Below are 22197 nucleotides of genomic sequence, written 5' to 3'. Positions count from 1 at the left end.
GCCCTATCATAATATTGATTAATCTTTCATGGAACAGAAAAACAATCTTTAATACATATTCCTGCCTTCATTATTTATGAAATCCTACCAGTTGGCAATGGAATCTTGGGCAGCTTGTTTATCTGTGGAAATGACTACAAGAAAACTCCTGACACATTTCTTGGTACAGAACGCATTGAAATCATCTTACGTTTGAATGCTGCTAGAGAGAGTAACATTCTCTAAAAACTGTAAACAAAGTGAAATGGTATAAAAAAATATAGATCTTCATGAAGCGATAAATTCCTCCATCCATATTTATCATCTTCCCAGAAACACTTAGTATTGCACTCCTTAGAGTGTTACAAATAGTACATTCACATATTTGATCCTCATGTAACCACTCTGATATAGATACATACTGCCATGATGTCTGTTACATGGATGGTAGAACTGAACAACAGAGTTTAGGTAACTTGTCCAAGGTCACACAGTTAATTATGGTATAGCCAAGATTTGAACCTGGCCATCTGGCTCCAATGTCCTTGTACTTTTAGTGTGTTTGCTCTCCAATCTGTATTAATGATTTAGTGGGCAATAATGAAGATGTAATATTGGGAGATGGCATTAAACCGGAAGTTGTCAGTGAGATAAGAGACCCATGTAGAATCTGTGTAGTAAAATGGAGGAGCTCAGACTTTGGAGTCAGATAGTTCCAGTGAGATGTCAGTTAGATAGAGACCCATGTAGAATCTGTGTAGTAAAATGGAGGAGCTCAGACTTTGGAGTCAGATAGTTCTAGCTTTCAACTCACTACACCATTCACTAGCTTTGTGTCTTTATTCTCAATACTCTGTTACCTCCGGTAGTATTACACATCTCACCTTCAGTCAGGCCGTGTGCTCATTATGAGTGGAGTGTACTTCCAGGTCTCCCAGCTGTGGGATTGGCCATGTGACTTGCTTAGCACAGGGAGCACATATTGCAGGTGGCCCCAGTGTTTCCTGTAAATTCCCCAGCTTGAGCAGTGTGGACTTGCCCCAGCTAATCTGCAGATATACCAATAAGATGTAAATACTGTTCGGAGTCTCACTCAGACTTTGGGCTTGCTTGTCCATTTCCCCAAGTGTAAAACAGGACGAGTCTTATTTTGTCAACTGTAAAGCAGGGAGTTGCTAATTTCCTCTAGTGAAGCTGTGAGAACTTAGTGAGATAATAGTGCACACGAGCTAAAACCTGGAGTTTCTATTGTTAAAGAATTGCTGATACTGTTAGGATCAATATTAAAATTTTTAATTTTTAACATTTATGAAAGAAAGCATGGAATTTTGATAAGATATTCCTTCTGTTGGTGTAACATTGAAAAAAAAAAGTTTCACCCAAGTCTGATTAAGACCTAATTTCAAAATACCTATATACTTATAAATTATTCTTACTTATGCATTAACATAAGCTTCTTAATGTTCATTATTTTTTGTCTTTAAAAATAATGAATTGTTTTTCTTTTTAAATAGTATTTTGTTTACCAGCTCAGTCTAACCTTATTCTAGCCTACTAAATTCACAGTATACATTTTTCACAGTGTATATATTTCACTGGCAATGGTATCATTTAAGTATACGCTACAACTTCTAGGCCATGTAGAGATTAGTTGAAGCTTCCAAATTTTGACATTACCTAGACAATGTTTCCAAAGTATACCATATACATATGTCTAATGTAGAGTTCAAATGTGATTTAATGATTTAAAGGGGATGAAAAAAAGGGAAGGAATAGATTGTTCAGATTTGTTTGGCTTACATAAATTAGTATGACCTCAAGCTTCCTTATAATGTTAATATGGTATACTTCTACATATTTAAAAAAAATGAGATGGGGGTCCCTGGGTGGCTCAGTTGGTTAAGTATCCAACTCTTCATTTCAGCTCAGCTCGTGGTCTAAGGGTTGTGAGATTACCTGCATGGGGCTGTGTGCTCAGCATGGAGCCTGCTTAAGATTCTTTCTCTCCCTCTGCCCCTCCAACCACCCTTCCCCCCTCCTCAGCTGATGTGGCCTCACTCACTTGCATATGGTCTCTCTAAAAAAAAAAAAAAAAGAGGTCCCCAGCCAAGTAGAGAGAAGAAAATTTGGAAATCTTGCATCTTTTTTACAGTGAGGCCTATGGGATATTTAAAAACAGATGTATAGGGATGATAACATGTAGAGAGAGAGCTGTTACTGTTTTCTGCACTGATATTAATGGACAGCATCCAAGGATAATTCCTCCATTCTAGGTTAATTATAAAATGCTGATGAGGCTTTCATGTTATAATTAGTATGCTTTAGCTTATTTTATCTCATACCTCTGGGTCAAAATCTGGTCCATTGACAATTTTTTTTTTCAATGAGTTAACCACAACTTTAAGTGGTCTGTAATTATAATGGTGTTATTGGGCATCTATTCTACAAACAAATCATGTATATGACAGCAAGATGGCAGATTGCCAGTATATAGATGGTTAGTAGTGTGCTGATAAGATGGCTCTCTGGGGGGAAGAAAGAGCCCCAAGGTAATATGTTTGCCAATTTCTATGGTGTAAATATTCCTACTGTGGCTGATTTCAGGTTACTAATCATATAACACCAGGCTCTCAAAATTCCTAAATATGTAATAATAAACTTTTGCAAGCCAGTCTGAGCTAGCATCAGCACACCACTGAACCACTAACACTTACAAACACTAGATTCTTCTGTTGGAATAACGAAACTTAAATTCTCCTACAATGCCTACATTCAACTATAACTCATTCATTAAGAGAGTCTTTATGTAAGACTGTTAAGGGTACTTTACAATAGTAGTTATAATAATTTAAGTCATAGACTACCTTGAGGAGCTAATCAAAGCTATAAACCTCCTCTACCACAAAGTACACACTGAGAACTATGACTACAGGGGAGCCTGGGTGGCTCAGTTGGTTAAGTGTCTGCCGTTGGCTCAGGTCATGATCCCAGGGTCCTAGGATCAAGCCCTATATGGGGTTCTCTGCTCAGTCGGGAGTTGTTTCTCCCTCTCCCTTTGCCACTCCTCCTGCTTGTGCTTGCTCTCTCTTTCCTTTCTGTCAAATAAATACATTTTAAAAATCCTTAAAAAAAGAATTATGAATACAATTTCAGGACTTTCTGACACTTGTTCATGGGTCTCAGATTAAGAATCTCTGTTCTCTTTATGGGCTAGACAATTAATTTGGCAATCAACATTCTGAACCTCATTTCTTCAGTTCACTAAATTTATGAATTATCAGAGAGCTCAAAAGTCACTGTTTAATTGCAAAAGAGTTAAATTACCAGTATTTTATTCATCATGTTTACTACCTGGGCTCTTCTGTCATTATTCCAAAATGCAGAGATCATAAGGAATTAACAAGGACATGATGAGGTCAACTACTGAGTAGCACTGAGCAATTTAGTTTTGTTTCTTCCCTTTGTCCTACTAGTGGTAACTCTAAGACTTGGGACATTTCAATTTTCATTTTGAAATGTAAGTTATATATGTGTATGTGTGTATACCTGTGTGTATGGGTATGTATATAGCCACAATCTCAACACTCACACTTTTTTTTCCCCTTTTTTAAATGCTAGGCTTAATTGAGTCTGTTGCCCATGACTTGACCAAACACCTTTTTTTATATAGTCTTATAGCACTTGTATTTTTATTTTGTAGCACACTTCACACACACACACACACAAATCATTTCTTCTATTAGATGTAAACGTTCAAGGCCAGAAAATTCATAACCTGGCTTAATACACCTTGCCTAATGGGTACTAAGTGATTTGTTGAAAGAAATAATTAATGAGTAAACAATAATTTTTATATACATTTTGAAGAGAAAAAGGTAAATAAGGAGAAAACAAAAAAATGAGGTTAAAGTTATAATCGAAGCAAAATTACTAGCTTCAATTTTAGTGTTTTTTCCTTTATATATCCATCTACCTACAATAGCAACATATTTAATTCTGGTCACTAGGAGTTGATGTTAAGGCTGATGACCTTAGTAGATCTTCATTCGAGAATGCCTTTAAAAGGTAAGAAAGAAATTCATTTCTCCTTGATTTCTGAGGTTTTGTTTTGCTGAGTCTTTTCAACTTAATTCTCAAATGACCTGAGGATTCTGCTCATCAACATAAACTACCACTGGAGGATTCTGATTCATTCAAGTTGGCTTATAATTAGCGAAGATATATATATATATATACACATACACACACACATATATATAAATATACATATTTATATATAAAAATATATATCATGGAGGATTCTGATTCATTCAAGTTGGCTTATAATTAGCAAAGAGATATTTATATATAAATATATATGAGATTTAATATAAATATATAGCAAAGAGATCTATAAATATATATATAAATCTCTTTTATATGTATTATGTATATAAAAATCTCTTTGCTAATTATAAGCCAACTTCAATGAATCAGAATATTTAATTATATATTATATATTTATATATTTAATTTAAATTAATTATAATAATATATTAAAAACAAAATAATATTTAATTATATACTATATATATATACACATATATATAGAGAGAGAGAATATCACTTTGAAGATGATTGTTTAGTTAGGAAATAATGATGTCAGGGACCAATACCCCCATTTATCAGTAGGATGGTTCATTCAATATAGGAAAAATTCAGAGATTAAAAGCTGGAACTTGAATGTTTCAGCATCAGTAAGATTCTGGGATTGAAAAGAACCTCTTGTACCACAGGCACTGCAGACATGTTATTATAATCACAACCAGCTAAACGGCCAACTGAAGGTCAGATATCCTCCTCAGAAACAGAATCTTAGTCTTTTGGCTCTTGACATGGTTCCACCTGGAGCTGTTCTTTGGCTCAGTACATTGGAATGTGAAGTCAACTCACTTACCACATATTTATTGAACATCTACCATTGTGACAGATATATTGCCAGGATTCCAGCAACAGCAAAAGTGAACACAAGATATTTCATGCCTTTGACAAATTTACATTCTGACAAAACAAGAATATAAATCCCTGAACTACAAAGCAGAGTGAGGAAAAAGCTTAAGAGAGAGACTGACAGAGAGGTCAGATACTACATCTATTTGAATAAATCAAGCATGGTTTTATGGTGGCACCATGCTGAGATGGACGTTGAAGGATGGGTGGGACAGCAACAGATGGAGCCTGGAGATGAAGAGAGCATTTTCTAAGCAAATATGTGCAGCTGGGACAACTGGGTCATATTTTCATTAGAAGAGCAAGTAATCCATTTTAAATAGGATATATATTACATGTGCTGATATAATAGGAGATGAGTCTGGGAAGTTGATTTTTCTCATATGTGTGATGACTGTTACACAGTTAATGAAAGATTTCTTAAGTAAAATCATGGGTTTGAGACCAGTAGTTACTATCTGACCTGGGTTTTTCCCCAAGATTGTAGACCATACCTCTATCTGTTTATGGAGTAAGACTTTGGAAATCCATGTCTAAAGCAAACTATGAAAACAGGTAAGTTTGTGTTTGGAACATTTTATGCCTCTTGTGACCCTCCACCATGGCCTTCTCCCTCGTCCCTTTCTTCTCTAAGTAGAACTTGGATCCGATTGATCTCATTCCTGGTGAGGAATGACTAAGAATGACTTGATTATCAGGAAGGTGGAAATAATAGTTCTAAGAGGCATCCCCATATTACCAGGACTCTTCAAGTAACAGGCTTCAAAATACTGACGAATTACATTATAATGACAAAATATGAGGCAGTAGGATAAATACTTGCTGTGAAAGAACATTGACACGGATCCTTCAAATATGTAAAATAGCATAGCATCTACATGTCTCTCTTTTATGTCCCACAGGGGCCATCGGTTGTGAGAGTTAACAGCTTGACTCCAAGTGCCCATGAGTCAGGATAAATTATTTCCCAAAGTAAAAATTACTCAAAGTATAGGTATCACACTTTACGGGTCATAATTTTTTTTTCTTTCCATGAACTAGTGAAGGGGCATGAGTCAGTTGGGATAATGGAAAGGTCACTAAAAATCAGGAGGTTCTAGGTTTTAGATCCAGTTTTAGTAGAAGTTTGTTTAAAAAAGAGAACCCACCCAAATTAGAAATGGGTATGTAAGTTCTAAGACTCGTTTAACCTCCCTATTATCACAACAGGAGCCATAAATTACAGGAGTCATTCCCTAGAGTAAGGCAGCATAGAGGAATGTCAGCTCTTTGAGCATTCCTTTTATGGTGCCTGTCCAGTACAGAGGACTGTAGGGAGGTGAGAGTTGCTGATTGACAACTGACAAGGGAACTGGGGACCTGCATCTTCAGTCAGGTCCACAAGGTGACATTCTGTCAGGAAGATGTTCCGCTGGGCAGGTGGCCCCTGTGCGTGGTGCTGGGAGTGCCCCTGTTTGCAAGGAGAGATCACGTTCCAGAATGCTGCCCGGAAACGGCGGGAGAGTAGGTTATAGATAATGGGGTTGACGGCTGAGCTCAGGTAGAAGAAGACACCTGGAACACAGGAGATTAAAAAGAGACACACCGAGGAGAAACTGAGTGAGAGGCATGATAGAGCGAAGCATAAATATTTAACAAAAGCCTCAAATCCCTGCGACCACCTCTTTGGGAAGTAATAATATATACAAGACTCTAATTGAGAATACAAAATGCTCTGAACGGATCTACCACCTGTGTATTTAGGAATCAAACATGGAAAGATTAAAGAGTCTTGGAAAAATTTAGGCTGGCATGAGATCTCTCTGAGATGCTTGGCAATTTCCTTTGATCCCCACTTGTTTAATTAAAGAACATGCTCTCAAAGCATTAATGAGAGATGCTTAAATATCAGAGGAAAGAGAGATGCTTTTTATCTCATTGGAGCTTTGCTTAAATCTATAATTTGAAACTGCCAAGTAAGAGAGGAAAGGCAAATCAGTTAAGGCATAGTCTCTGCTGATATTTCTTATAATGCTAACTGTCTTTTCAAAAAAATATGCCCTAATGCCCCTTTCCTACCTAGCCTTTCCCCTTGATGGCTCTTCCCATCTTCCAAATTTACTATTAAATAATTCTATATTGCCATTTGTTTTCTCCACCAAATGCTTTGTACACTGCCATTTTCCTCCTTGGTATACACACTTCTCTTTTTGCTATATCCTATTTTATTTCCCCAAGGCCCAAGATGGGCCCAAGGTTGAGAAGTAGAGGACTGTGTTTCTGATCTTGGCTCTTGCTTGTTCTGTGACCTTAGAAGGCTACAATTCTTTTCTCCACGAAATGGGAACGGGAATGCCATCCTAACCCACCTCCCTGAATTACTGTGAAGGTAAAGTTGAGATGCTATCCACAGAGGGACTGAGAATGGCTAAGAATATAAAACAAGCAATAGGCACTGTCATCAACATAGTCATAGTTGTTCCCAATTATGTAGTTCAGGACCTACAGAGTGCCATATGCCCTATGAACAGAACTGGACAGGGAGGAATATAGAAGAAGAGTATTGCTGTGGACTGCTAATTCATTCAATAAATCCTTATTTTGTTCCAGAAACTTTGAGGAACGTTAGTAGGTAGTAGATTTAAACTTTGTTCTCCCAGGACTTAGAACAGTATTACAGAGGCAAAATCTATACCTAACTTTAGCTGCTGACAAAAGAACCAAATTGTATCTGTTAAGAGCAAAATATATGATACTAACAGTCATCCTATGGAAACTCACATGATAGCATAAACACAAGGACAATGATGGTCATGAAGGATTTAATCATGGCTACTGTTTGAATACTAACCAGCCCCTGAAGCAGGCAGTAGATAATTGGAGAAGAGAGGAGAGAGTTCTGCGCTAGAAGGCATAGCCTGTGCAAATGTGCAGAGGCAGGAATGGTTATATTATGCAGGAATAATGCAAAATGTGAAGAATTCTCTAATTATCTAGATTGACAAATGTGTGGTTTATGAATGGAAATACATAACTTGATCAAAAGGGAAGTTGTAGGCATTTTTGCCTACAGATGATATTTTAACAGGAAAATGTTAATATAAATGCTATAATTTGGAAATCTTAAAATGGTTGTCTTGATACATCTGGAGATGGAGAGTCAACTAGTTAAGTCTCATGTGATCTTGCGGTGTTTTCCAATTCATTTTGTCACTTCCATTTTTCTCAGCTTAACCACAAAGATAAGCAAAAAGCTATAAATATTTTTGAGATTTCACCCAGAATTCACAATTAAATTTAACATGGAGGAAAGCACTAATGTCCAGGTATAAATAGTTAGGTTCACAAGGCCTGCTGAGTACAGAAGAGACGGTGATTGAAAACACATAATGTACATGGCATTCAATACTCCTATGAACACTGTGGTCTTTGCTTTATGCACACATGGACCATCCCACTCACAAGTTGCTCTTCTCTCTCCTCTCTGGTGATGTCTTTGGTAATCTAAAGAGCCCACAGAACCAGCCGGTGACTCATCAAGGTAGAGGAGCAAGGTGGTCTGCCTAACAGTCACACTAGCTGAGAAAGAAGGTCGTGGGTGACCATTCTCTTCTCTACTTTGGAGTATAGAACCCTGAACTTGAAGTTGGGTGACTTGGGTTGGAATGCTGTTTTTAACTGTTTGCCAGCCAAGTGACTTTGGGCAAAGCAGGTCTTTTTTGTGGAACTTTCAGCTGTAAAGTGGTGATAATAACATCTACTTGTTGTGATAATTATAGAAAGATAATGTAGTATCATGCAGTTTAAAAAGCTATTATGTCATATACTTCTTATATCATCAGCCCATGGATTGTACAGAGCAGGCATTATTGCCATTTTATAGTTGAGGTAACTTTGACATGAAGGAGGCCTCATTCTTCAGATCACTCTGATGGGAATGAGATGCAAATCCAGGTCCTCTGACTTAATGACCTTTCTGCCACTCTTTCCACCAAATTCCATGGTATCGTTCACAAGCAGCATTACAGTAGCCTAAGAGCAGATCTTGATGCCTCGTGAATAACATTTGGTTGGCTTTCATGAGGATCTAACACTTGCTGAAGATAATATGAGATTTCAGGGATTAAACATGGATGTTTCAATAATAAGAATCATTTCAATTATGTGGTCATTGGAAGCAAAACAAAGGAATCACCTCTTAGACCACTTTCCTGCTGTAATCATCATGCTTAGAGTTGAGGTCTTCAATAAAGTAGCATCTAAAATACTGATCTGGTATATTTCTTTTGGATTTATAACATACCTCATCAATATGTGAATGAAATAAAAATTACAAATGTGTTCTTTGTTATATGGTGGGTCCCCATAATCACGGCATATGCAGTGGAACCACTGCTCTAAGCAAGATGAAGCAGCTGCAATTACCAGAACACTTCGGATGTAACCAAGCCAGCCAAAATGTTACCTGACACCACATGGATGAGATTGAACGCAGCAGCCAGGGATTCAGTCCACTCCTCCACAAAGCTGAAGAAGAGCCGGTCAATGTGGAATGGGGCCCAACAGAGAGCAAACACTAAGACCAAGACAACTGGAAAAGGATGATGAATGAGAGAGCAAAAGACAATCAAAGCAAGGATAGGTATGTAATGCCCACTCTGAGTCCATCCATTCCTTATAACATTACTCCCCCCATCTTTCTTTCTTTTTTTTTTTATAAATCTTTTTTTTAAGGTTTTATTTATTTGACAGAGATCACAAGTAGGCAGAGAGGCAGGCAGAGAGAGAGAGAAAGGCAGAAGCATGCTCCCCGTTGAGCAGAGAGCCCAACGCGGGGCTGGATCCCAGGACCCTGCGACCTTGACCTGAGCGGAAGGCAGAGGCTTTAACCCACTGAGCCACTCAGGTGCCCCACCCCCCCATCTTTCTTAAGCTATCATTATAATTGACCATCTAGATCTTAAGGAGCCTTTACATAGAATATTTGCACATGAGAATGAATTATATAGGATTTAGGATCAGTTTTCCATATGGTTGTACAAGATTTCTTATATAATTTAAATGTACTTTGGAACACTTAAAATAGTATTGCCTTTATTCAAAGTTCTGAAAACATTTTATTGTGGAAATATGTTACAAGAAGATTGCTGGAACCACGTAAACTGATTATAGAAATACAGTGATTGGGCTCAAGCAATTGGTGTTTTTTAAAGTCATAGATTAATAACAAACTATTAATGTAGGATGTAGTATTAATGTAGGATGTAATAAAATGTTGTATGGTTTTATCTTGTTACTCTGGAAATAATTAGAAACTTCTGTGAATTCAGTCATTCTGTAAGGGGTGGGAAGGACAGAAAGAAAGAGAAGAATCATGAGCACAATATTGCTTTACAAGCATCTTTTCATTGGGATGGGGATATGTCTATTATATTATAACTTTTTAGAGTACAGACTTCCTTCCAATTTCTTCTTTTTTTCTTTTGAAATAATTATAGATGCACTGAAATATACTATTGCCCAGTTTTTTATTTTCAGTTCCCAAGGCAGATATTAGCGCTACCATAGTTTCTCTTTGGGGCATTCAGTCTTCATCAATATAAATAAGCATTTTTTTTCCTCTTCTGAAGTTATAAAATACTTCTTTTTCCCAAGACATGATGCTTGAAATTTGCCTCAGAACAATTTTGTAGGGGCTAAGAGAGAGATAGGAATATAGATGAAACAAGATTAGCTATGAGTTGATAATGATTGAAGCTGGGTGATGGGTACATACATAGGTGTTTATTTTACAATTCTCTGAATTTGTGAGCACAATTGAAGTTTCCATAGTAAATGGTACATATATTTCCTGTTGGCGGTAACATATTCAGAGTAAGTGGTCTGTCTGTGTGGTGTAGTTCCAAGAATATCGGAAAGATCTTCTAAATTTACCCTTCAGGGAAAAGTTCGTAATCTGTTTTAACTAAAAACACTAATTAAATTTTTACCTAAGGGAATAATAGTATACTGCCTACTGTACCCTTTAGTTAAAAATTTAATTAGTGTTGGCCCTGGGTGGGGTCAGCAGGTCAAGTGTCCAGCTCTTGTTTTCAGCTCAGGTTGTGATCTCGTGATCTTGGGGTCAGGAGGTTGAGCCCCTCATCGCTCAGCAGGGTCTGTTCTGGATTATTTCTCTCTCTCCTCCCTCCTCCCCCCTACCATGCTCTCTTTCTCTCTCTCAAATAAATAAATAAATCTTTTTAAAAAAATGTACCTACTGTTAAATTTGAACCCTCTACTCCGCAAAGACAAATAAATTCTTTACTGTATATTTTATCACTGTGACTTGAATGTGAGTGCACTTCAAGTCTTTTTGTGAGAGCAGATTTTGATCAAGGAAAAAGGGGAGGGGGAGATAATGAAGACACGAGATTTCTTAATAGGGAAAGTCAAATGCCAACAGGTGCTAAACAATTTCCAGGAAGATGACTATTAGACAAACTTTAGTGACTTCACAGGTTTTTTGTTCATAAACCTCACATAGTTATAGTGAGTGCTTTATATGAACATTAGCCTGAAGGATTTGTTTCTTCCAAACCTTAGGTATTGACTTGGGAAATTTATTATAAATCTCCTTTCTCATCAATATCTCTCATACCCTAGTGTAGGATCATATATAACATTCTTTTGGGAGACTGTTGATCAGTTCCTGAGTTTTAAAACATCTTCTCTATGACAAAGAGTGTACTGTTTTGTATAAAATGATAAAATGTTATAGGCAGGCTGATGGCTTAGAGTTACTCTTGGCCAGATGTTCTTAAATGTGGAATTAAGGGATCCCAGGAAGTCCAAGGATGGGTGTCAGGAGGCACAGGATCCCATGAAATGGATGCAAAATGTTTTGTGCATGTGTGTTTGCACATTCTCTAAGTGTAGAGTTCATAGCTTTCATCTAGTTTAAAAAACAAAACAAAACTCATAACTCAAAATAGGTTAAAAGTCACCTACTCATTTTATTTTATTTTTAAGATTTACTTATTTATTTTAGAGAGAGAGGCAGGGGAGGGGCAGAGGGGCAGAGAGAGAGAGAGAGAAAGAGAGAGAGAGAATCCTCTTTGAGCACAGAGCCGGCTAGGGCTCAATCTTAGGACCAGAGCCAAAACCAAGCGTCTGACCCTAAACTGACTGAGCCACCAAGGCGCCCCCTGAACCTGTTCATTTTAGAGAGGAAAAGAAATGCTTACAATCACAGAGAGCGAGATTTACAGAGTGAGAGTTACTGAATACCCCGCAGAGTGTATTCCAATGATGCAATTTTGTGTCTTGTTTGAGGGTTAAAAACTAAAATAGAAACAAGACAGACAGGTCCTAGGAGCTTGAGAAAACCAAGTTTTCAATGTTGTGGTTAGGACTATTTTGATTCTGATCCCATCAGCACTTTCTCAGTATGCAATCCATGTCCTTTGCTTTCACAGACCAACCAACCAAGCCCGGAACAAAGTAGAGGACTTACACAGCATTTTGGTGACTGATTTTCTGGCAGGTCTTTGAATATTTGCAGTCACTTCATCTGCCCCAAGGAGGTGGTCTTTCTTTAGCTGCAAGGGAAGTGGAAAAAGATACTAAGAGAGGGAAACATTGTTTCCTTCTGACCAGATCCTGGAAGTGTTAACTCTAACACTCATTTTGCAGACAAAAATCTGGGACTTAAAGAACTATAAGAATTTGTCAAATGTTTAATAAGTTGGAGGTGAAGTTGGATTCAAGTCATCTAACTCAACTGGAGTCATCTAACTCAATTCAAGTTGTGGCTACATTACAAAGCTATCATGTATCACATGCTATTCTATAATACCCTAGTTATGTAGCTTATTAATAGGTATTCCATAAAACGTATGAAATCTAAAGTTGAAAAATGTTAGGTAGCCTTTTTCTTTCATTCATTCATTTATTCATTCATTCAATGATTATTAGAATAGAATCCCTCTGCTATAGAATAGGTAGGCAGTAGAAAACAAAAATGGATATGATTTCTGTTTCATAAAGTTTATAGTTTTTATTGTGGGTCCTGTCAGATCCTTTAATGTGCTTGATGGAAGTGTCCATGAACATCTTCATGGGGGTTTGTGGATCACCCTTCCCTCATCCCCACCTTCCACACCCCATATCTCCTCACCCTCCCAGCTTCAAGGGAGACAGTGCTTCTTTGCCTCAACAACATTCCCTCTGACCCAGTCCTTTTCAGTGGAATACCTAGTACATCTTGGAGCACAATTTGGGAATATCTGTGTTACTAATATTACTGATAAGAGTGCATATGTTTCTGAGTTTAGATGTTAAAGAATACTCATCCTGTTGCAAGATGTGGTGATCCTTGGAGAAGTTTCTAAAATTTCAAATATTAACACTATCTGTGCAATTTTCCCTACCCTGTTCAAGTCCCATCTACTCTAGAAGACTCTGGTGGCCACTGGACCTTCCTCTGAACTCCCACAGCACTGAAGATCTGCATCATTCACTTAGCTGTAGAATTTTCTTCTCTTTAATTCACATATTTTTTAGTTTGGGGGGATATACAACCAGAGAAATGAAGCTTTAAGGACTCATGATAAACTACTATCAAGTATCTAGAAGATAGTATAGTATATAGTTGTGACTGATTCTATAACATTTATTCTCTTCTTCTCCTACTAGTGGTACCCTGATTTTACTTTAGAGAATTTAGTCCTTCTGCATTATTAGTTGTTAATTTAGATGGAAATGATCCCATCTCCAGCTCCAGGTTCAGTCCTTGAATAATGTAGCTACTAACCTTCAATCACAGTGACTGCATAATTGGAATCAAAGAGATTTCAGATACTTGCTTGTACTTCTAGGAATGGAACTTTTAATTCTCTTTCATTGGGAGCATGTTTTCTGCATGTGAGTTTTTTTGCTTTTGTTTCTTGTTTTCTGCATGTGAGTTCTGGAATACAAGAGCTGTTTTCTCCCCCACCATGAGGGAAGTGCTTGGAGCCACCAATGGCCTACTGTGACGATCTTGAGGTTGAAATCAACAGTATAGAAAGAAGAGCAAAGAAACAGAAATAAAGCTAGGTCTTTGAGAACATTGTGTGTTTTATGGAATTAATCTTCATCAAAAGCCAGCTCTACCTCTTAACTTTCCAGGCATATACTTCCTATCATATGTTGCCAGATTGAGTTGGGGTTCCTTCCTTAATACTGTAGAAAGTTCTGAAACACTGATCAAGGGCATTAGGTGGAAGGAAAGTTCAACTTACTCTACATAATCTTGGGTAGATTAGGATCAGTTTATTGGAAAATATATTCCAATTCAAGATAAAAAAAAAAAAGAGAGAGAGAGAGAGGGGCTCCTGGGTGGCTCAGTGGGTTTAGCCGCTGCCTTTGGCTCAGGTCATGATCTCAGGGTCCTGGGATGGAGTCCTGCATCGGGCTTTCTGCTCAGCAGGGAGCCTGCCTCCCTCTCTCTCTCTCTCTGCCTGCCTCTCTGCCTACTTGTGATCTGTCTGTCAAATAAATAAATAAAATCTTTAAAAGAGAGAGAGAGAGAGAGAGATTGGAGTAGTTATCTGCAACAGCAGAACAAACTTCTCTAATCAGTGAGCTTCCTGGGCTGGATGGCATTTTTACAGAATACTTTAGAGAAGGTATTTAAAATCAAATAAGACTTGGACTGAAGGGTCATTAAAAGTTGCCTCCAAAGCTCAACAAAGGAATATCCTGTCTCTAACAGACACGTAAGCTCCTAAAAATCAGGTAGCTCATAGGACCACATGAGTCCTAAAGCATCCACTTGGATGATTAACAAAGCTGACCATCTGTCTCTGAATATATTGATGCTTTCAACATACACCTGTGTCTTCACAAAGTGAGGGATTAAATTTCCTGTGAGATTTGACACTTCAGAGGTCACCTAGAACTTAGAAAGAAAGAAGGGAAAATACTGTGCAGTTATTAGGAATAGATGGGAGGAAAGTGAAGATAAGAAGTTATAAACTTAATGGTGAAACAAACTAATACAGGTAGAGCATGCATCTCAGTGTCTGGCACGTGATACTCAAGTTATATATTACTATTGTCATTCTGATTTTTGTCCTCTTACTTGAAAGACATCATTAAAAACTGAATTTTGATGAAACAGGGTTATTTATTTATATCTGTGGGTCCACTCATGGATTACTGAGTCGCTTCCAGAAATTCTCCTCATGGCACTGCTCACTCATAAGCAGAACTTGTTTGAGACAAAGCAGCAGCCAGAAGCAGAGACAAACAAACGAAACAAAAACAAAAGCAAAAAACCCTGCCTTGTTGTTAAGGTAAGAGTAATAAATCAAAGTGCAAATCTTACTAACTCATCATCAATTAAATCTACTGAAGGTTCCAATTGTTTCATACCATTTTTAAAAAATTGTCATTGTTACAAGATACTTATCCCAGTATTTGATGTCAGTCCATAATTAAGAACCATGAAAAACTACTGGGATCTCTTAGTCCCTTCTGTGGGTGGGTTTCACAGTTTTCTTTGGTAATTTCTCTACTTCAGGAAACAATTTCTTGGGGCACCTGGGTGGCTCAGTGGGTTAAAGCCTCTGCCTTCAGCTCAGGTCGTGATCCCAGTGTCCTGGGATCAAGCCCCGAATCGTGCTCTCTGCTTAGTGGGGAGACTGCTTCCCCCTCTTTCTCTGACTGCCTCTCTGCCTACTTGTGATCTCTGTCTGTCAAATAAATAAATAAAATCTTTAAAAAAAAAAGAAACAATTTCTTAAATCAAACATAAAGTGAACAGTTCATACAGTTCTTTCATGAACAGGCTTTCTGTAGTGTAGGTTGCAATGAAAAGAAAATTATAAATGTGTTAATCATTGCTTACTTTCCAGCTTCTGTAGGTTTTAGTGATACAACTAGCCAGAGGGAAAGAGTGTAAAACTGCGTATTTGTGCATCATACACATTATTTCAACAGAATCTGAAGGAGGCAATATAGTAGAATAGAATCCAAACAATTTGTCTAGCCAACATTTAATACTGCTTTATGTTTGGACACTTTTATTTCCCTTCAGATGTTTAGCAAAATAGATATGCAACCACTAAGTATTCTACCCACTTCTGAACTTTCATTTTAAAAGTGAAGATACGGGGCGCCTGGGTGGCTCAGTGGGTTAAAGCCTCTGCCTCCGACTCAGGTCATGATCCCAGGATCCTGGGATCGAGCCCCGAATCGTGCTCTCTGCTTAGTGGGGAGACTGCTTCCCCCTCTTTCTCTGCCTGCCTCTCTTCCTACTTTTGATCTCTGTCTGTCAAATAAATAGATAAAATCTTTAAAAAAAAAAGTGAAGATACAAAATGAGTGAAATATTGTGGTTACTGTATAGGAAGCTCAGAGGCCTTCCTATCCCACACTCCTTAGCTGTGTAAGATAAAAGGTGAGGGGCGAGGTCAGTGGGGCTGCCTCAGGTTGATATATTATGCTGATCAGTTGTTCATATGATTATAATCATTCCTGCAGATGTTCATTTATGTGGTGTGTGGAGACTAAGCTTCAGAATACCAAAATATAATCCTAGCTGTTGTGTAAATATTTCTACAATCTGAATGAAATCTGTTTATTTGGAAAAAAAAATGAGTGCAACTCTGTTTGGCATGGCTGGATTCTGCTGCAATTCATAATCCATCTTCTTCAATTCCAGTGTTAATGCTGCATGCAGAATTACAACTACTAGATGAGAGCTCCAAAAGAATTTCCTCTCAGAGAGAAGGCAGTTCTGGGGTTGTCTGTTTGCTATCTCTAACACGTTCTAATCTTGGAGAGCATCTCAGTGGCTACTCATGTCCTGAATGCACAGCTTTGAGCACATACATGGGCCCCCTCCTTCTTCTTTGGTCCTAGGGTTTCATCAGGCTTAGTTTTTCGTTGCTGTTGTTGTTTGTTTGTTTTTTTTTTCTTTCTTTCTTTTTTTTTTTGGCCTTCTGAAGTCAGTGAGTGCCAAAGTCAAAGTCAATCATAACTTTAGATTTGCCAAGGGAGCCAATAACTTAATAATCATCAGATTTGCTTAGTCTCTTTTAAATCTCTTAGATCAAAAAGCTCTTTAAAATAATGTTTCTAATTCTCTTGCTTTCGAAGGTTGAAAAGCTGAAGTCTAGCAATGAATGAAATAATTTAACTTCATTCACTCATTCATTCATTAATTCATTCATTCAGCTTACAGTCTAGTTGGAGAGAAATAAATTAAGGAACCCACAAATATAGAATTATAAGTTGTAAGAAATGCAGTGAAGGAAAATCACCAGGAATCATAGCACATACAAAGGGACCAGGTGCAGCTAGAAAGTCAGGGAGAGCTTCACTGAGAAAGTGTGGATAAAGTATGATTGAAAGGATAAGTTAGAGTTAGAAAAGCAAAAGGGATTGTGATGGCCAACAGTAGTAACAATTCAGGCAATGATATAGCAAAAGGTACAACATGTGCAAAGACCCTGAGGCCAATGCCATAGACTAGGACCTATTTCTCCTCACTCTTATTCTACAGATCTTTAAATTCCTCTAGCAGTGACTTACTAAGCAGATAATTCCTTCCCTGGTGTCCTGGGTAACAGTTTATCCTTCCTGAGAACAGGAATTTTATATGTTGCACTATACACATAAAGCTGTTTTCTGAGCTGCCCCTTAGCTCCCAATAAAAGGTGGCTATAGGTTCATGACAATAAAACAAAGTGAAACACAAAGTAATTGGTTGGGGGTAGGGGATGAGTGTTTCCTACTCCAAGTTAAATGCTTCTTCCAAATTAACCCAAGATAAATGATTGTTTGGTGTTGGACAAAATGGTATTGGTCAGTTTGGGGTAGAGATTTCTCATAGGGCTCTTGATATTTGGAATCATGAAGAAGTCCTTTCCTCCAGTGATATACACAGGGCATTGTAAGACACTGCAGGCTAGTCTGGGGTGACATGTGTCTCTCAATGTAGAGGGGCTAGCCCTCCAAGAGGAGATTGGCAAAACTCTCTGCCTGATTAAATTTACTCCTTTGTCCAGACATCTGTGGGTCTTGGAACTTGTTCTTCCTACTTGGATTCTGCTGCTCACCTTAGGCACAGCAGATGTGGAAAAGGACCACTGTGGGGCACTCATTTCTGACATTCACCTTTTTCTGAGGTGGGAGTACATTAATTGTCATAGAATACATGGTAGCAGAGCCATCTTGAAGCAGATGATGTGAATGTGATATTTGCTTTGTTTTCCCTTCATTTATAATTCACATTGCTCCTGCTCACAGATATTTTATTCCTTTTTTTAAGTTATCACAGTCACAGACCGTTAGAGCTATCAGGAGCCTTAGGTATGATCTAATGTGACCTTTTCATTTTGTAAATGTGAAAAGAAACTCCAGGAGAGAATTGTGTGGCTTGCCTGAAAGTGTATTTTATGTGAGCTTTCAACCTGGGACTCTAAATGGTCCCAAGACTGTTTCCTACACAAGCTGCCTCCTTAAATGGGCATAAAGCTGTCACAGTTAGATTTCATCTCTATGAATTTGGATGCAGACTATACCAGGAGAGGAATTATATAGATGCACTACTACCTCACCAAAAGTGGTTTCTCTCAGCTAATTTAGATCCTAAAAAAGGGGGAAAATCAGTTTACCACCATGAGTACAGGAACCTCTAATTATTAGGTATATTGCAAACTAAGTGATAGTTTTTTATTCATCTCAGCTGTCATTTATTCCCATTTTCTTCTACTCTAATGTGCTCTGTTCACGTCCTGTCCCTCAATTTCCACCTGGTCAAGAGAAATCCAGGTTGGTCCCCCACAAGCCATATTTTTGCATTTTAGCCTGATAGTTCAACCAAAGTGTCAAAGCAACCATAAGGGACAGTCTGACTTTAAAACTGTAAGTCTGTCTTGGAGTAGAAGACAGGCAGAGATGGCTTATGTTACCCTCTGACCAAGTTGGTACAGAGGAAAATTTCAATACAGGCAGTAGATGGGGGCTGGAGACAACAGGCTGTGGAATGGTCCCTCCAGGGGTGGCCACCTTGCACTGTTTAAAATGAGGTTCCACCTCAGACCTACTGAATCAGAATTTCCCGGGGGGGGGGGGGTCTGCACATTGATTCCCAGAGTAAGATTTCTAGGTGACTAGCAGGAACTCCTAGGTTTGAAAGCCACAGGCATAAAGGAAGAGTAATGCAAGGTAACTTAAAGGAAATGGTTTATAGTTGTGGTAGGATTGCCTAATTTTGAGGCTAGTCCTTTAACTTCTGCTTCCCCTCTAAGCTCACTCTATTTTTCTCTATACCTCCTTCCAATTCTGAATTTTTTCAGTTCTCAGTTTTTCCTCTGAACTTTGAATCAGTGAGAGAAGGGATGCTATCCTAAGCCAGCGAGCTTGGATACTCACTTTGAGCCCCATGAGGTAGTAGAGGACACTGATGACAATCATGGGGAGGATGTAGAAAAGGAAAGAAGTGACCTGGATGATGAAATTGTAGATCCATATGGGCTTGATGACTGCACAGGTGGCAGAGCCTGGGACCAAGGACCCATTGGGGAAGTAGTGGACCTTGATGCCGTGAATGCTGGTGTTGGGCAGAGAGAAGAGAACAGAGAAGCCCCAGACAATGCCAAGGATCCTGAGAGCCCGCCGCCTGGTGCACTTCATCTTAGCGCGGAATGGGTGGAGAATGGCCACGTAGCGCTCCACGCTCACGGTGGTGACGCTGAGGATGGAGGCAAAGCACACCGTCTCAAAGAGGGCTGTCTTGAAGTAGCAGCCCACGAGCCCAAACAGGAAGGGGTAGTTGCGCCACATCTCGTAGACTTCCAGGGGCATCCCAAGGAGCAGGACCAAGAGGTCGGAGACAGCCAAGCTGAAGAGGTAGTAGTTGGTGGGTGTCTTCATAGTCTGGTGCCGAAGAATCACCAGGCACACCAGGAAATTGCCAACGACCCCTACTATAAAAATCAGGGCATACACTGCAGTCACTGGGAAGAAGAAGTGGCTGCGGGGAGGCCCGTAGAGGAAGGCCAGATAGTCCTCACTGCTGTTCAGGTATTTCTCAGGTGGGTCTTCCAGTTCCTGCTGGTGGATCCAGGAATCATTCTTGTGTTTTTCCATCACTGACATTAAAATGCAAGACCTGAGACTCCTCTGATATCAGCGTGTGTCCCAGGCTGAGCCAGAAAAGAAAGAGAAAGCAGGCAGGAAAGCACAGACTTGGGGAAAGAGGGTGGGAGAGCGTGAGCACTTCAGTAAGGTTGGGCTGTTCAGACCCGGATCCCTTTTGAAGAGCTAGAGACTCCGCCCCTCCACAAGCTGTGGCCCAATGAGTGTGTCAGATGCTCAGCAAGAGGAAGGCTGGGTCTGAGAGCTGGCTTGGAAGCAGGGAGCTGGAGAGGAGAAGGAGACGTTGCTCTGAATTGGAAGGAGCAGGGAAAACAGCTGATACAAACAGTGATACTCTACCTTGAATAAGCTGTGGGCATTTTGAGCAGTGCATTTTGCAGAGTCCTGGGAATCTGGGTAGAAATGCAAATTAAAGTTGCAGGGTGTTGGGCAGGAGAGTACAAGTTTCCATTGATCCTTGTCACCTGCACAGCATGACAAAAAAGGGAGATCAATAGATTTCTCAAGTTATCCTGTTCCATTGGAAATTCAGGGCTCACTGGGGAAAGCATGATCAATGTGACTTTTTTGGTTCGACTATAGCCACAATAGAATCCAAAGCCTGAAAGAACACATGCACATCATCTAGCCCTGCCTGCTCTCTGTCACTTCAGTGTCTTTGGGCAGTGCCTTGCTATCCTAAAAGACACTGGGGTTTAGAATCAGTCCCATCCGTAGAAATCCTGTAGGATATTGGGAATGTCACTCAAACTCTGCCAGCCTCATTTCCTTCTCTGTAAATTGTAGATTCATTCACTCTATTTTATTCAACAAATGGTTCTTGAGGATTTGCCATGTATCAGGCAATGTTCTAGGCTTTGTAGAAGCATCGGTGAACAAGCCAGACAAAAATCTCTATCGCTTGGTGTTTTTCTTACAATAGGGAATTCTGAAAATATACAAGCAAACTAGTAAATTAATAATATGATTAAAGATAATAATTTGTGTTGTGAGAGAAAAAGGTACGGGATGACACAAAGGTAAGGCTGGAGGTGTTCTTTTATCAAGGCCCAAGAAATCTTACATCAGGAGATGTTGTTTGGGCTGAGGTCTGAATGATGAAAAGTTAGTCATAGTGGAGCTAAGGGAAGTCCATTCCCAGCAAAAGTAATAGCCAGTGCAAAAGTCCTGAGGTAGTCACAAGCCTGATGCATTTCGGAAACGTCAAGAAGACAAATCTAGATGGGACTTAATGAGTGGACAGGAGGATATGAGTGATTAGCTTGAAGTGACTGGCAGGGACCAGACCATGTAAAATTTTCTAGGATGATATAGAGTTTCAGCCTGATTCAGATGGCAGAGAGAAATCTTTGGAAAGTTTGAACAGGATTAAGAAGGGTAAAGTTTTAATAGGCAGGAGGTTGGTGTAATAGTCTAAGAAATAATAATGGCTTGGATTATGGCTTGGATTACTGTGATAGCAGTAGATTTGGGAGATAAATAATTTGAGTTTGGGATTATTTTTACAAGGGATGGTACCATATATGGTTGTTGAGAGGATTAAATGAGAGTAGTTATATTAAACCATCTTATACTTAAGAGATGCTTACCAAACGTTATTTCCCTTTTATTTTTAAATTGAATGATAAAACTAAGACTAAAGAGGTCAAGAGGTCAAGTCCAAAAATAATCTCTTGGTCAAGATGGGGCAGTTTATGCTGTTCTAAGAGATGATATCTCTGTGGTTTAAAACAGTAAAGATTTATTTCTCACTCACACTACAGATTTATTGTTGGCCAACTGGAGGGTCTGTCCCATGCTGTACTCACTCTAGGATCCTGGCTGGAGAAGATACACAATATATGGGACAACAATTTAAAGAGTCAAAGGCATCTCTCTATTGTGACAGGGGAGGTTTAATCAAATAGAACAGTGTCTAGTAAGGAATGCATAAGAGATTGGTGTGGGGAGGGGCGCCTGGGTGGCTCAGTGGGTTAAGCCGCTGCCTTCAGCTCAGGTCATGATCTTGGGGTCCCGGGATCGAGTCCCACATTGGGCTCTCTGCTCAGCAGGGAGCCTGCTTCCCTCTCTCTCTCTCTGCCTGCCTCTCTGTCTACTTGTGATCTCTCTCTGTCAAAT

General features: G+C 39.0%; 1 protein-coding gene across 2 annotated transcripts; it reads right to left on the bottom strand.

Moving 5' to 3' along the window:
• Positions 1-4618: 4618 nt before the first annotated feature.
• NMUR2 (neuromedin U receptor 2) lies at positions 4619-20182 on the bottom strand. 2 transcript variants are annotated; one of them, XM_045998674.1, is made up of 4 exons: positions 19354-20182; positions 12443-12527; positions 9413-9538; positions 4619-6522 (listed from the first exon to the last, which is right to left on the bottom strand). In XM_045998674.1, the coding sequence occupies exons 1-4, from the start codon at positions 20077-20079 to the stop codon at positions 6251-6253; spliced, it is 1209 nt and encodes a 402-aa protein (XP_045854630.1). In that variant the 5' UTR covers positions 20080-20182; the 3' UTR covers positions 4619-6250. The 2 variants fall into 2 exon arrangements, with proteins under 2 accessions (XP_045854630.1, XP_045854631.1); XM_045998675.1 differs by lacking the exon at positions 9413-9538.
• Positions 20183-22197: the final 2015 nt, after the last annotated feature.

Source organism: Meles meles, chromosome 3 (genome assembly GCF_922984935.1).
Source record: "Meles meles chromosome 3, mMelMel3.1 paternal haplotype, whole genome shotgun sequence".
Taxonomy (NCBI): Eukaryota; Metazoa; Chordata; class Mammalia; order Carnivora; family Mustelidae; genus Meles; species Meles meles.
This window is presented reverse-complemented; position numbering and strand designations above follow the sequence as displayed.

Bases quoted from the DNA above. Each gene is read 5' to 3' on its own strand.
- NMUR2 (XM_045998674.1), bottom strand. From the start codon at position 20,079: ATGTCAGTGATGGAAAAACACAAGAATGATTCCTGGATCCACCAGCAG. The intron at 9,539-12,442 runs GTAAGTCCTCTA...ATCCTTTTCCAG, and splicing joins ATCAGTCACCAAAATGCTGT to TTGTCTTGGTCTTAGTGTTT. The intron at 6,523-9,412 runs GTAACATTTTGG...CCTGTGTTCCAG, and splicing joins TCTCATCCATGTGGTGTCAG to GTGTCTTCTTCTACCTGAGC.